Raw genomic sequence first — 13,778 nt, forward strand, 5'->3', positions numbered from 1 at the left:
ACACCCTGCATGCCAGCCCTGCTAAACCAATGTTGCCTTCCAACTCTGAGGCCTAATTTAAATTAGATTAATTTGTTGTTTAAATTAATCACTGCTCCTGGAATCCACAGAAGACTTTGGTGATCACCCAAGAGACCTTTCTAGGCAGCCACAGCCTATGCCAGTAAACACCTCCTCCTGCCCAGGTGCCACCACCCAGCACTCTGCTTTCCAATCCTGCTTTCCCTTTTCCTTTCACTTTCTGCCCCAGCTCATTTCCGTGTTGTCTCTCTGTGCTCCATGGCACCTGCACGTTTGGGTATTTCTTGGTGCATTCACACACGGACATTCCTTCAAAACCACCACACCTGGCAAGGTAGAGGGACCTTCTCCTTTATGTGCTTCCATAAATGATAAAGACGCTTGAGTTGGCAGGTGCAAAGATCAGCCTGTCAGGCTAAGTATTTCATCTCATTTCCTCCTTTTCCCATAATTCATCCACTCCACGGAAAGCAAAGCTTCAACCAACTGGACAGAGTACCAGAAGGCCTTGCTTGAATCCTTACCAGCATGGGAAACTTCCATAGCTTCTGCATCACCTGGGCAAGGAGGTAATGACAAACCCACAGGGAGTGATGGTGTCTTGGCAGCCACTGGATTTTAGAAATATTGCAGTATTCATAGGTGAGATGGGAGCACTGGGATGGAAGGTGTGCTGGAGGCTGGAAGCACTGGGACATCCCTGGTACTGCAGACTTACCTACTTATTTGAGAGGGTGAAAACTAGAGGGGGGGATATGAGGCTCCTTTCTAGCCCTTCAGATAATGTCTGCATGTTATTTTAGCATCTTCCAGACAGAACAGCATTTCTGTCCATGCCCATAACAGAGGGGTTGGAACTGGATGACCTTTAAGGTCCCTTCCAATCCAAATGCTTCTGTGATTCATTCTATGATTTATTGTACAGTGGCAAATTAATTTAGGAGGAAAATAAAACCATTCAGCATCTGAAATAGAGTATTATTTCCTGCAGCATTAATCGGTGGCATCAGTACCACGTAATTTGTTACCGGTGGCATATTCCTGTATGGCTTCATTTCCTTAAAAGCATGGGAATTAATAAGGTGTTTGCGTGGGGAAGGGACTGGCAGGCACTGAGCAGAGTGTGGGCAATCACCAGAGAGGCTTCCTGGCACAGAGGCACCGCGGGTTTGTAAACCACGGTGTAAATACCACAGCTCTGCTGCCCTACGGGGACTAATCTGCTCTGAGCAGACGTGACTCCAGCAGCTGAGCACCTGCCTCGCTGTATTTAAGTGCAGAGCAGGAATTCACCTCACTGAAGTTATGTACAGCAATACTGAATCATCACTATTTGTTTCTCAGCAAACTGAGTTACTGAGGATGTCTGTTCCCAGAAGGAAGTCAGTCAGGGACCATCCAGCCCAAGGGTGTCACTGGCCCGGGGATGTCACTGGTGCTGTGAATCACAGCCCTTCTGCTCAGGCCTTAACAGTACCTCCTATCTTGTGTACACCTCCTTATCTGGTGTACACTGAGGAACTCCGGGAGGGAAAACCCCCATCCACAGGCAGGGATCCAGCCCAGGGAAAGAGCTGCTGAGGGGACAATCTGCTGGTGGTTGACTGGTGTATGCTGGAGCCATTTCCAGGAAAAGGAGGGATGGGAGAGGGCTTGAGGACAATATGTTGAGGAGGGAGATTCTGCCACTCTGTTCCACTCAGGTAAGACCCCACCTGCAGTGCTGTGTCCAGCTCTGGTGTCCACAACATGAAAAGGATATGAGGAGGGTCCAGTGGAAGCTGGAGCCCCTGTGCTTTGGAGCCAGGCTGGGAGAGCTGGGGGTGTTCACCTGGAGAAGAGAAAGCTCCAGGGACACCTGTGTGGGAATCCAGGGCTTCCTTTTGGCTGCCCTGGCAGGTCTGGGACCCTGGCAGGGGTCAGAAACCCCCCTGTACAGAGCCCTGAGAGACACTGTCTGTGATCTGTGTCCATAGAGAGGAGTTTTTAATCTTATAGGATGAATTACAAGCTTTGAGTGTTTGATAAGAGTAATAATTAAGTGTGACACGGGTGCAAAAGTAAAATTTTAGGTTTTTAGATTAGGGGTTCAGAGGGGACAAGATGGAGGAATTGGGTGTGTCTTGTCCTTTTCCTCCTTCTTCATGCCCTCCATGTTTCACTGTGGTGTTGGCATTTTTCTGTTGGTTTAGGCTGGGGACACACTGTCCAACGTAGGTGACAGATATTGGCACGTTATTGTAAATCCAGCACAGGTAGTTTCTGGTATTTAATGTTTGTACCATCCCACTGAGGGCAGAGCCCCACACGCTGCCCTGCAGGACAGAGCTGCGGCAGGGCAGCAGAACATGTTAGAGATAAACAGAATAAACAACCTTGAAACCAGCACAGACGAATTATGGCTTCTTCTTTGGCAACGGGGCAGAAAGACAGAGACTTTCTACAATCTCAGAATCAACAATACCCTCAGATTCCGACACACCTGCAAGTCCCTTCCAGTGCCTAAGTGGGCTCCAGAAAAGTTGGATAAGGACTTTGGACAAGGGATGGAGTGACAGGACACAGGCAATGTCTTCCCACTGCCGGAGGGCAGGGTTAGATGGGATATTGGGAAGGAATTCTTCCCAATGAGGGTGATCAGGTGCAGGCCTCCCCCAACCTAGCATTAAAATGGGTTACCCTAAAAAACCTTTCCATGTTTTATAGGGGTTCTGAATTTATTATCTATTTTATACACTGCATTATAGATTTATATAAACTTGACCTTTTAAGAGCTGCCCTATACACTTGCTGAGTGTTACATATAAACTGAGCATGAAATATTTCAACCAACAGCTTCCAGATGATGTGTGGGTAAAATTCAGGGCTAGAGAAAGGAGAGGCAGCCTCAGAAAGTCGCATGCTACAGAGAAATGTGCCTCTAACCTCAGCTCTGCACCCTCAGATCTCGGTCCTCACTCTCTGAGACTTGGGCAGGGGCTCAGGTGACCTCATCAAGGTGTGCTGAGATCCCTGAGGACAAAAAAAAATGGTGCAATGGTGACTTCAGCTGCCAAAATCCTAAATAACTAAACACTTTTGGGGCTGGTCAGAAAACAGCAGAAAAGTTATAGGAATTAGGAAAAAAAAAATCCCATTTGATATTTTCTCATGGACATCTTATGAAAGACCTTTCCTACAAGTAACTTGGTAACTCCACCATCAAACCCCCACTAAAGCAGGGCAGAAGCAGCTCAAATCCCTGGGTCAGAGCTGGTGGCTGTGGCAGTGAATCTCCCACCGCAGGCATTGCAGTATTAACATTTAAAAAATCACAAGACCTCAAATATCCCAATGCTAAGTCTCATGACCTTTAAGTCAACTAGATTCAGGTTTCTTTTTCTTTGACTCTTGCTGTGCTTTTTGGATGGAAATAAAAGACCTTTTTAGGTTTAGGGAATGTTACAGGGAGCGTCCGCCACCCATTTCTTCCCACATTTATATTCCTGGTCCCCTAAATTCAGTTATCATAAGTCCTGGTTTATTTTCAAGCAGTTCTTTTTCATGCTGCCTTAATTTGATAATCCTTCCTTTTAAGCCAATTCTTGACACATTTTTAGGCTCAGATTAAATGAGTTTCCCTTTGAGGTTCGCTCTGACCCAAACCAGCATTAAGGGAATCCTGAGGTTTGTCCAGATTGGCTCACAAGGAGTTAGGAGCGGCCTTATGCATTTTATAGGTTACAAGGAAAGCCAAGGACTGAAATTCAAAGACAGAATATTAGAAAATTCCCCAGTTCTGAGGTCCTAAAGCACAGCCCCGTGCTGTGCCATGTCCGTGGGCACACAATACTCCAGCAGTGCTCATTCAATCCATTTGACACGTTTCTGCCTTTGATAACAGACTCCCCTGAAAAACCAAACCCCAACTCAGAGAAAGCCGTGCCTTGGGCTGCATTCGTTTGGTTGGCTCAAATGAAAAATGTAGAGTCAGGTGTTTGTCAGCTGCTCTATAGTGCTGAAAAAAGCCCTCTCCTGCTTTTCCTCTGTGTTGCCAAGGTGTGTACTTTAGATAAAAGTCCCGTTTCTGACCGAGCACTCGCTGCTGCTCCCGAGAGGGAGAGGACAGGCTCTGCTCCTGCTCTCTCCTATCCATACCACCGTCCCAAGGTGCCTCGTGGCTCCTGGCCTTTGGCATTACCTGGTGCCACGAGCAGGCAAAGACCCCAACACTGCCTCTCTGGACTGCAAAGAGGCACAGAACACCCCCAGACCCGCTGCCCACGTTCAGCAGCCCTCACTGCCCAGCCTGCTGCTCACACTGGAGCGGGAGCAGGATCCTCCACAGCAGATGGTGATGCTGGGAGGGTGCTGTGGTTTTGGTGACCGTTCTTTTGGAAAGAAAAAACAGCCTCAAAAGCCACAAGCACCCAGGAATGACCTTCCTGTGGTGGCTGTAGTTGTGCAGGTTCATCCTGCTGCCCAGAGCTCCCAGGAAGGAGCCGCTGCCCCGTTTGCTCCTTGGACAAGGGCACAAGGAGCAGAAGGGACACAGCAGGATACAACAGGATTCCTGGGCTGCAGAAAGAGCAGGGAAGGGGTGGCAATGGCAGGAAGCAGGTCCTGTGCCTGGCCACCACCTCACAGGCTGGGGACACGGGCCTGGAGTCAGCTCCTGCTGCCAGGCTGCAGGGAGAGAAGCCATGTGCAGGTATTGGCTGCATGGACCCCTTGGTGCTTCCCTGCCCTTGCATCCTCACCAGTAAACTGGGAGGGTTCTGGCAAAGAGCAGTGGTCACTCTGGGCAATGGCACCAGAGCCCCCATGGCAGGGCACAGTGGGGGCTTGGGGGTGCATTGGGGTGCACTGGGGAGTTACTGCAGCACCAACATAGCCCTGAGCACGTGAGAGCCAAACAGCTCCAAACCCTGCTCCAGGAGCCCCAGCAGCGAGCACGGCCATAAAGAGCAGAGGCAGCCGTGCTCCAACTTCCTGGCACTCCGGGAATCTTCCTGGATCATGTTACGTTCATGTGTCCTTGGCTCATCTCTGTACAGTTGAAAAACACTGTAAGGGGAGCCAGCTAATTAGGACAGCTGAGGTCAGGAACCAAAACCCAGGGAACCAATTGCTGCTAAATTGGAGGCCTGTTGCTTTCACCAAACGGGGCTGTGTGTACAGCCCTGCTTTGCCCTGAGATCCCTGCAGTGAGGGGCAGTGGGACCATGCTGCCCACCAAAGCTCTGCTTGTTCCACACGAGGAACTGCCAGTTCCGCTGTCGGTGGGATGGTGGTGGAGTCACCACCCCTGGAGGTGTTTGAGGAATGACTGAAGGTGGCACTCAGTCTGGTTGACAAGGTGGGGATGGATCAGGCAGAGGTTGGACTTGATGACCCTGAAGGTCTTTTCCAACCTAAAGGATTCTGTGATTTTGGGTCACCAAACGAACCAGAAGGCAGGCAGGCAGGCAGGGTGGTGGCTGGGTGCTGCCTGCACGCTGGCACGGCTGAGGACAGGGGTGTCACTGCAGTGACACTCAGCATTTACTCCTTTGGCTCTGCGTGTCTGGACCTGCACTGTGTCCACAGTTAGTGAGAAAGGCTCCCTGCCCCGGGGGATGTTCCCAGGCACTGCCGACACAAATAAATAACAACAATGGGCGGGTGGGGGGAGCTGTCATCTGACCCTGTGCCACCGGTGGAGAGAGCAAATAGCTGGTGCCTGTGTTTGCCCCCAGTACTGGCATTCAACCACCGATGGGAAGGGCTGCAGGGTTGTTTGGAGAGGAGCTGTGCTGGCAACAGCATCCACACAACTCCAGACTCTACTGCGGTGTCCAAACACCAAACACAACAAGCACAACCCCGACACCTAACGTCCAGGAGCTCTTCTCTTACCTTTCTTGTGGCTGCTTATTTAAGGAGTGCTTTTAGAGTGATAAAGATGCTTTGCCTCTCCAGGGTATTCCCTCACTGAATGAGGACCGCTCCTCATTTCCTTGGCTCTTTGGGGTTGAGTTTTTTGAGCTTGAATAAGCCTGGAGCAGAAAGCAGCACAGATCAGGAGGGCAAGACATGCTCTCAGCCCAGAGGCACCAGCTCCAAACACAACCCTGAGCAAGGGCAGGGAAGAAGGAGCTGCCATGTGCATGTCACCAATGGATGTCCCCGTGGGTTATCCGGTGCAAGAAGCAAAGCACAGGTTTGGGGGAGAACCTCTCCCTTGCAGGTCTGCAGCTCGGCCACTGAAGCACTGAGAAGTGACAGCCATATTTTCCTTGCAGGCTCTGCCCAGGCTGTGCAAGTGAGGATGACAATAAAGCCAACGACCTCAGTAAGTCAGCTGTGAGACCAGCACTGGAGTGACAGATCAGGTGACACTGGTACTTACAAATGTGACCCTAAGTAGAGCACTCTAGGATTCATGGAGGACATGGCTTTACCTCTTCTGCTTTTCCACTTTTGGGAGATCTTGGGAAAAACAAAAGAGCGTTCTCCAATTCTATCAATCAGAAGGGATAAGCTCCAAGTGGTGTTGTATGGTGGATGCAATAGCAAATTGCCACTGGCATCACCTCAGTTCCCCAGCTTCCAAGGAATTAATAAATTTTCATAGAATTAGGGCATGATTTGTGATGCCATGGGCAGGGACACCTTCCACTAGACCACTGTCCAACCTGGCTTTGAGCACTTCCAGTAGTGGGACAGCCACAGCCTCTCTGGGCAACCAGTCCCACGAAGTTATAAAATATTTCTAGAAAGACAGAAAAGAACCAAATGCCAGGCTCTGCTGGGCACTGTGGCAAACCTGGGACTTCTGGGGGCAATCTGAAGGGACCGGGGAGAAAGAGGCAAAGCAGAGCACCACTCCTGGGGTAACAGCCAATGCACACTCCTGCCCTGAGGCTGAGCCCATCATGTTTCCAAGAGGAATGCTGAGGGAACAGTGCTGTCCTTGCAGCTGCCTCAATGACAGGAATAATGTGCTGCAGAGCTAAGGGGGACAATGGGATGATGATAATGAAAGTACAGGAGTGAAAACTCATTACTGGAGATGTTCGAGAGGCATCCTGAGGGATCCCCTTAGGCTTCCTGGGCTGCTTTAACCCTTTGGGTGTGGCTCTGGTACTCAGGCCAATGTACTGTGCTGCTGGCTGTGCTTTCCTCCTCTTTTTCTCCCAGTTCTTTATGGACAACTTTCCCTTTCTCCACACAGAGCACAGTGCACACCACAGCACAGACCTGCTGTGCCCTTCAGCACTCAGCTTCCCAGCCCTGTGCATGCAGAGCAAAAAGCATAATGGGGTTTCTGGGCAGCTGGTCCAGAAAAGATCCAATAATATTTTCTCCTGTTCCCAGCAGTTCACATGGAGATGGGAGCAGTGACTGAACAAGACAGGCAGCCCAGCTCCACAGGTGAGCTCATTCCCTCCCAAGGGGAGAAGCCTTCCCTGACTGCTTTTGGGCCTCCTGGAGCAGAAGGAATGTATTTCAGCATCATTAATGTTGCTTAGGATGCCCTGGCATCCTGACAGGTTTCTGAAAAGTTGGAGATGCCCATCAGGCATCTCCATGGCAACTCTGGGATGCTGATCCCAGCTGGGTGCAATGTCCATGTGGGAGCTCAAGCTGCCAGGTTCAGCAGAAGGAACTGAGAGGGGCTCTGATTCCCCTTGATGCACTCCCAGGCTGCTGGAGGAGCAGCACATCAGACACCCAGGGGCTTTGACCTGTGGAACAAGCCAAATGGCTCTTCCCAGCTGATGGCAAAATTCCTGGCAAAGGTATTTTTGGCAGGTTTTTTTGGAAGGTATTGGTACCTGATAAAAGAATTTTTGGAAGGTTTGGCTGGTACAAAATGATTTGGTGTTTTGGGGTTCTCCCACAGCCTGTAAGTGTGCAAGCAGCCCATACCTGGTGGGTGTTTCATACTCCAGCCCATATCAAATACCCCAGCACCCCCATGGCAGGCAGCAGGAGTACAGGACACCACTCTGGTGTTGGGATTTTAGGTGGGAATGGCAGTAACAGCCAAGCTGAGAGAAGGTGTGGCCCTCAAGGAAGGCAGGAGATGCAGAAAATAAGGATTTCATCCATACCTCCAGGGCCTTAGCCAAAAATGTGCAGAAGAAATAGTCCAGCTTCCCCTGGGGACACATTCTTCCTGCCAGCCAGTTTCACATGTTGTGAGGGACACAACAAACCTCCTTTGTGTCACTCCAGTCCTGGGAACACACAGAATCAGCAGGGTTCCAGGTCCAGGATGCCCAAAGGCAGCAAAACCCAGCCTGACCCACTCTGAATTAAATATATGTGTCTCCTTTTGGCATTGCCACACCTCATCCCATCCTGACAAGCACCAGATCCTGCACTGAAGAGCACCTGAGATGGTGTTTTGGTAGCCATAGCTCAGAGGGGTGCCCAAAGAAACACATGGGGTACTTCTTCAAACAGAAGACTTGCAGCAAATTCCAATTGTTTGACTCTTACTCCTGATGCTGCAGCAAATATGGAGAAACGTCTCAAAAACAAGAGCCAGTTACCTCTACACTTCTCAGGGCAGTGCTGAGCTCGTTTCTGTTGCCAGCGCTGTGTCCTCAACTCGTCCAATAGCTCAGGTGTCCAGGAGCACCATGAGAGCATCCAGCTCCCTCCACAGCATCCTGGCACCTTGGGTAGAGAAGAAATAACCCCAGTGGGGGCTGTTCCATGATCTTGCCCCTAAATGACCACTCAGGTCCTTCAGCTCCAGCCCAGATAAACACAGAAGCCTGTCCTCCTGCAGGCCAAGCTCCCAAGGAACAACAGCCCACTCTTAGGGTGTCTCAGGAAGGAAGGTTTGGAGATTCAGCCCCCCAGGGTCCCTGTCACTCCAGGAGGAATAATTCCTATGTCCACTTCCCTTCAAACACCACGACTCACACTGAGCTCCAGGTATTTCTTCCAAAGTTGTCTTCCATTTTTCTTTGCCATTGTATTAGAGAATACCAGGCTGGCTGGGCAGTCGAGATAACTCCTTTGTCCACTGGGTCACCAAGAAGGGCTTTTGCTCATTCTTGCAGCAGAGAGATGTTGATAAAATGCAGAAAAAGTACTTTCTGCATCTCCCAGGATATGCCATGCTGCTTGTTTAATTAGAAGGGGTAAGACTCCCTCCTGAATAAACCAGAAATAGCCTTCCAGGGGAAAAAATAACCCTGCCTGGGTATTCTGGGGGATTCTTGGAAAGAACAGCTATGCAATCTCCCCCAGTCTTGCACAGTACAAAAGCCAGAATTCTGGAGGAGGAGTATGTCCACAAAGCCAATTTGCTCTGGGGGAGAAACCTCCTTCACCTTTAATGCTGGTAAAAGGAAATAGAGTGTGTTTTCCTCTCCCCCTTCATTTCTTCTCCTATGTGTTTTCATCTGCCCATCTTGATGCATTTGGTGTCACACCTCACCCCCACCTGTCAAGGGGCAGCTTTGTGGGGAGTGCTGGACAATAAAGCACATCCCCAAGGGCACAGCTAATGAATAATGCAGGTTATCGGGACACCTTAACAAAAAAACCCTAAACCCTCTGCAGGGTCACACAGGCCCCCACTTCAAAGGATGAGTTATTTGAAGATTATTCAAGGATTCATGTCTAATGGCTGCGTGCAGCCTGGCCAGGACCCCTCTCCTGATCCAGCAAGGCCAGCAGCAAACCCCAAACCAAGCAGTGGGTCAGTGATCCGTGCTGGGCCAGACAAGTCAGGATGGCTCTGGGGAGCCTGGCAGCCTTTGGTGGCCACAGCCCTGCCAGCAGCCCCTCCTTGCCCCTGCCTTGGGCAGCGCTGGGGACTGGGGCACTGCCCCACCAGCAGCTCTCTGCCCCGGGCATCCTTGGGGTATTTGTTGTTTGTAAGAAACCGTAGCAAAACACCTGCTGAATCTCCAGCTGCTTCCAGAGCTTGTCTTGGAGGAACAAAGCAGCAATGGTCACAGCAATGTCTTTTGACACTGAAGAAAGGGAGAGTAGAACAAAAAATAAAAAAAAAAAATAGCAGAAATATCTGCAGTTGTCTCTCGGAGCACTGAGCTGCGACACACCCCGAGCACACGAAGGTCCCACAGCTCCCTGCAGGCAGGGTGTCCCCAGGTTCCTCATGGAAGGAGTTATGGGCCGTGCTATGAGCCAGGGAGCAGCCAGGCTTGCCTTTTATCCCCAGCAATCCCACTCTGAATGCAGGACCTCCTGCCAGAGGCTCACCCACCTGCGGGACAGGTATTTCCCCACAGGAGGCAGAATTCACCTGCCCAGCATCGCTCCCGCTGTGCCTCCCAGGGGTCACAGCATCCAGTCCGTTCTGAGCCAGCTCTCATTGACTCCCTGACATCTAAACACGTCCTTGACCTCCCTGGCAGGGCTGTCCCTGCCATCAGTTAGCTTGTGTGGATATCAGGAAACTGAATACATGGGCTTAGAGCTCAGTGGAAAGCTCTGCTGCCGTCTTAAATCAAAAAGCACAGCTGCTGACACAGCAGAACTGCAGAATGAGGCATCTGAGCAGCCTGGGCTTGGAAAATGCAGGCAGGAGAATAAGGGCAGGGAGGGAGAGAGGACAGGGAGGCCAGGAGAGCAGATTAAAACTTACCAGAGTGCAGCTGTAATTATCCACCATGGATAATTACACGGATGCATCCCAGCCCTCCACAGTGCATTTGCAGTTGGGAGAAGAAACAGGAGCTGAGATTCAATGTCTGCAAATGCAAAGCAATGACTGGGAAAAAACAAATAAACCCCAGACTTCAAATATATCTGCAAACACACACACGATAATGAGCTCTGAATGAGACATTCTGAGGAGGAGAGGGACCTTGGGAGTCTGGGTGGAAAGTGCAATGAAAACACCCAGCTCCTGGCTGGTGAACAAAGCCAGCCTGAGGCTGGGATGGCTTGGGCAGGGTGGGCACGGAGAACAGGACAGGAGCCACTGACACATCTGCACATGGAGCATGGCTGGCCTTGGTCTCCCATCTCAAAAGGGGCACAGCAGAGCTCACAGGGCTCAGAGGAGGAGGAGCAGCAACAGGGAACAACCCCTGCAGGAAGGCTCTGCAGCTGGGAGGTGACTCTGGGACTGCCCCGTGGACAGCACAGCTGGGAAAAACAGGGACACTCTGCTGTGACACAAGGAGTACCAAATGAAAACAAAAGTTTCAAATAACAGATATCAGCCATTGATCAAAGGCGGATCATCAGGGTATGCTAGTTCCAAATTAAATTAAGGGGAGTTCATCTTTAGATGACTTTGGTGTTGCCTCCAATGGGGTTACAGGCCCAGGCTTTCTCTCCACTCAGTGGAGAAGGCCCTGAAACACCAGGGTGTAACATGCCCCAAGGTGGACAGCCAGAACAGGTCACCAGACCAAGGAGAAAGGCAGCCCTAGCACTTTTTCCAATGCAGGCATCTACAACAGTCTTGGAAATACATTTGGACACCCTCACCCTGAAGCCTGGCAGGACCAAGATTTCCAGCAGCCCCCCCTCGACAAGCAGAGGTGGAATATCTTCCCAACACATCTTCTGCTAGAGCCTTTACAGACCTTTGTGAAGGCAAAACACCTGCACAAGAGCCAAAACCCTTTCCCAGGAACGCAGCCTGCAATTTCCCTTTCTACCCAATGGGATTCAAATAACCTAATTCTTGCTCTACATTCATACACTCCCCCTCTCCCCCAGATCCCCCCCAGAGAAACACCAGCCATGTGGTAAATACATGTAATCATGGCACTCTGATAGCAGCTTTTGCTTTCTGGCCATTAATTCTTCACCCAGGGACCTACGTGAGCGTTTGAAATCCTGCAGCAAATCCAATGAGCTGCCTTTATTTGAAAATCAATATGGCATCAAAGGCTTTCTCCTTTCCCTCCTCAAAATATAGATATTTTTTGCTTCAAAAATATCCTGGCCCATGGACAGATGTTGCTGGTCATGTCCTTATCTCAGGCCAATGAGGAGGTTACTGTTTTCCATGGAAAACTCATGGAGCAGGAGGGCTCACTGCTGCATGGGAGGCAGCAGCACCCACCTCGGGCACAGCCTGGGCCTTCCTCATGGCACACACCACAAATCACCATCAGAAACCTTCCCCTTCCCCTCTCCAGGAAAAAGGATAAAACAGGAGAAAGGAAAATGCAAAAGAACCTTTCAAACCCAACCACCTTCTCCCTGAAGCCTGGCATTTCTAGGAAAGCAGGAGCTCCCTGGAGATGCTTTCAGTGCGCTGGAAACACCTTGTGGCAGGACATGGGTGAGGCTGGTGCAGGAGGGAAGCATGGGGAAGCCCCTGGGCAGCCAGGCCAGGAGCAGCCACCTCATCACTGAGAGAAAAGGAGGCTCAAGTGATTTGTACAGCCTGGCAGGAAGGGCAGTGCCAGCAGCCCCCAAGGCAGCAACCTCCACATGCTCAGCTGTGGAGGCTCCAGCTCAGAGCTGCCAAGGAAGAAACATCTGAGCTCCTCAGCTGGTACCACCAGAGTGTCCACAGCAAGGTTAGCTCAGGTCCCAGCACAGCCTGGGCTGCACCATCAGAATTGGCTCCTGCCAGCGTCCCCAGATGTGAGCCATCACATGGCCAAGCTGGAGAGGGACAAGGACAAGAACAGACCAGAGGAGCAGTGAGGCCAGGACACACAGGGAAATCCCTGCAGAGGGGAGGCAGGAGCAGAGTGAAGAGGGTTGGAGCAGATTTTGGTGCAGGACCTGGGTGACACCAGGCTTAGGATTTAGCTATGCCAATATGTAGCTCAGGAGAGCAGACTGTCCCACCTGGGATGAGAGGGAGAAGGGACACCAGGAGCAGGAACTGCACCCCAGGTGAGCGGCCGGGGAGGAAAGGGTGCTCCGGACCAGGCAGGAGCTGCGGGGCTCAGTGACAGGTGACAGAGGGGTGCTAAAGGCCAACAGGCAGATGGTGAAACTGTGATTGGAAATTCACTCCAGCCATAAATCTCAGGGACCTGAAATGGAGATGGGCAAACCCCAGATGGCTTGGAAATCTGCTTGGCAGAGTCCGGCACGGCTCAGCGTGCATCTGGCCCTCCTTCCTCCTCATCCTCCTCCTTCTCACCAGGTTTAACCACCTCCAGCCAGCTCCTCACAGCCAGACCTGAACTCTGAACAAAAATTCCTCTAATGCATGAACTAAAGAGCAAATCCTGGGCCCCAACAACACTGACACCCATCCTGGCATGGGACTCCGGCTGCATTGCTGGGGGGTACAGGCACACCCCATCCCTGGTGCTCCTGTCTTGGCAAGAATGCTGTGGCACCATCCAGGGAGGCACAGGGGGCTCAGGATTGTACCACGGGGCACCAGCAGAGCTGGATGGATGCAGGTTCCCTGCGGCCACACGCTATTTCTGGATATGCTGAGGAGCTGCTTAGGGCTGGATTTGCAGGCGAGCACGGGGGCATATCAGCTGTCCATGCTCTGGAAGGGGCTCAGGAACAGAAAAGGACCAGGAGATTGGGAGGGGACATGTTTTATATAGAGATCCACGGGAAAACCCGTGTCTCCAAACACAGTAACCTAACACTAGGTAGTAGTACCAGTTCCTGTCTGTGGATCCAGGACAAGTTTCCCCACCTGCAGGTAGAAGAGCCCACTGCTCTCACACTCCTGCCTGAAAAGCCCCAGCAACACTCACAAAAAGGCCCCCTGCCCATGCCAAGCTCCCGAACCCCCTCTGTGCCAGCGGGTGCCTCCCACAACCTTTCCCGAGGCTGCTGAGAGCCCTTCAGCCCACAGG

General features: G+C 51.3%; 1 protein-coding gene across 3 annotated transcripts in view; it reads left to right on the forward strand.

Annotated features, from left to right (window-relative positions):
• Positions 1-330: 330 nt before the first annotated feature.
• Positions 331-13,778, forward strand: part of KY (kyphoscoliosis peptidase) — a 32,405-nt gene continuing 18,957 nt past the window's right edge. For 2 of the 3 annotated variants that reach the window (XM_072933438.1, XM_072933441.1), the window contains exons 1-3: positions 331-590; positions 6,285-6,334; positions 7,360-7,416. In XM_072933438.1, coding sequence (XP_072789539.1) covers positions 550-590; positions 6,285-6,334; positions 7,360-7,416 — 148 coding nt within the window. In that variant the 5' untranslated portion in view covers positions 331-549. The remainder of the gene's footprint in view (positions 591-6,284; positions 6,335-7,359; positions 7,417-13,778) is intronic. The other variant, XM_072933440.1, reaches the window with a different exon arrangement.

This window comes from Taeniopygia guttata, chromosome 9 (assembly GCF_048771995.1).
Source record: "Taeniopygia guttata chromosome 9, bTaeGut7.mat, whole genome shotgun sequence".
NCBI classification, from domain to species: domain Eukaryota; kingdom Metazoa; phylum Chordata; class Aves; order Passeriformes; family Estrildidae; genus Taeniopygia; species Taeniopygia guttata.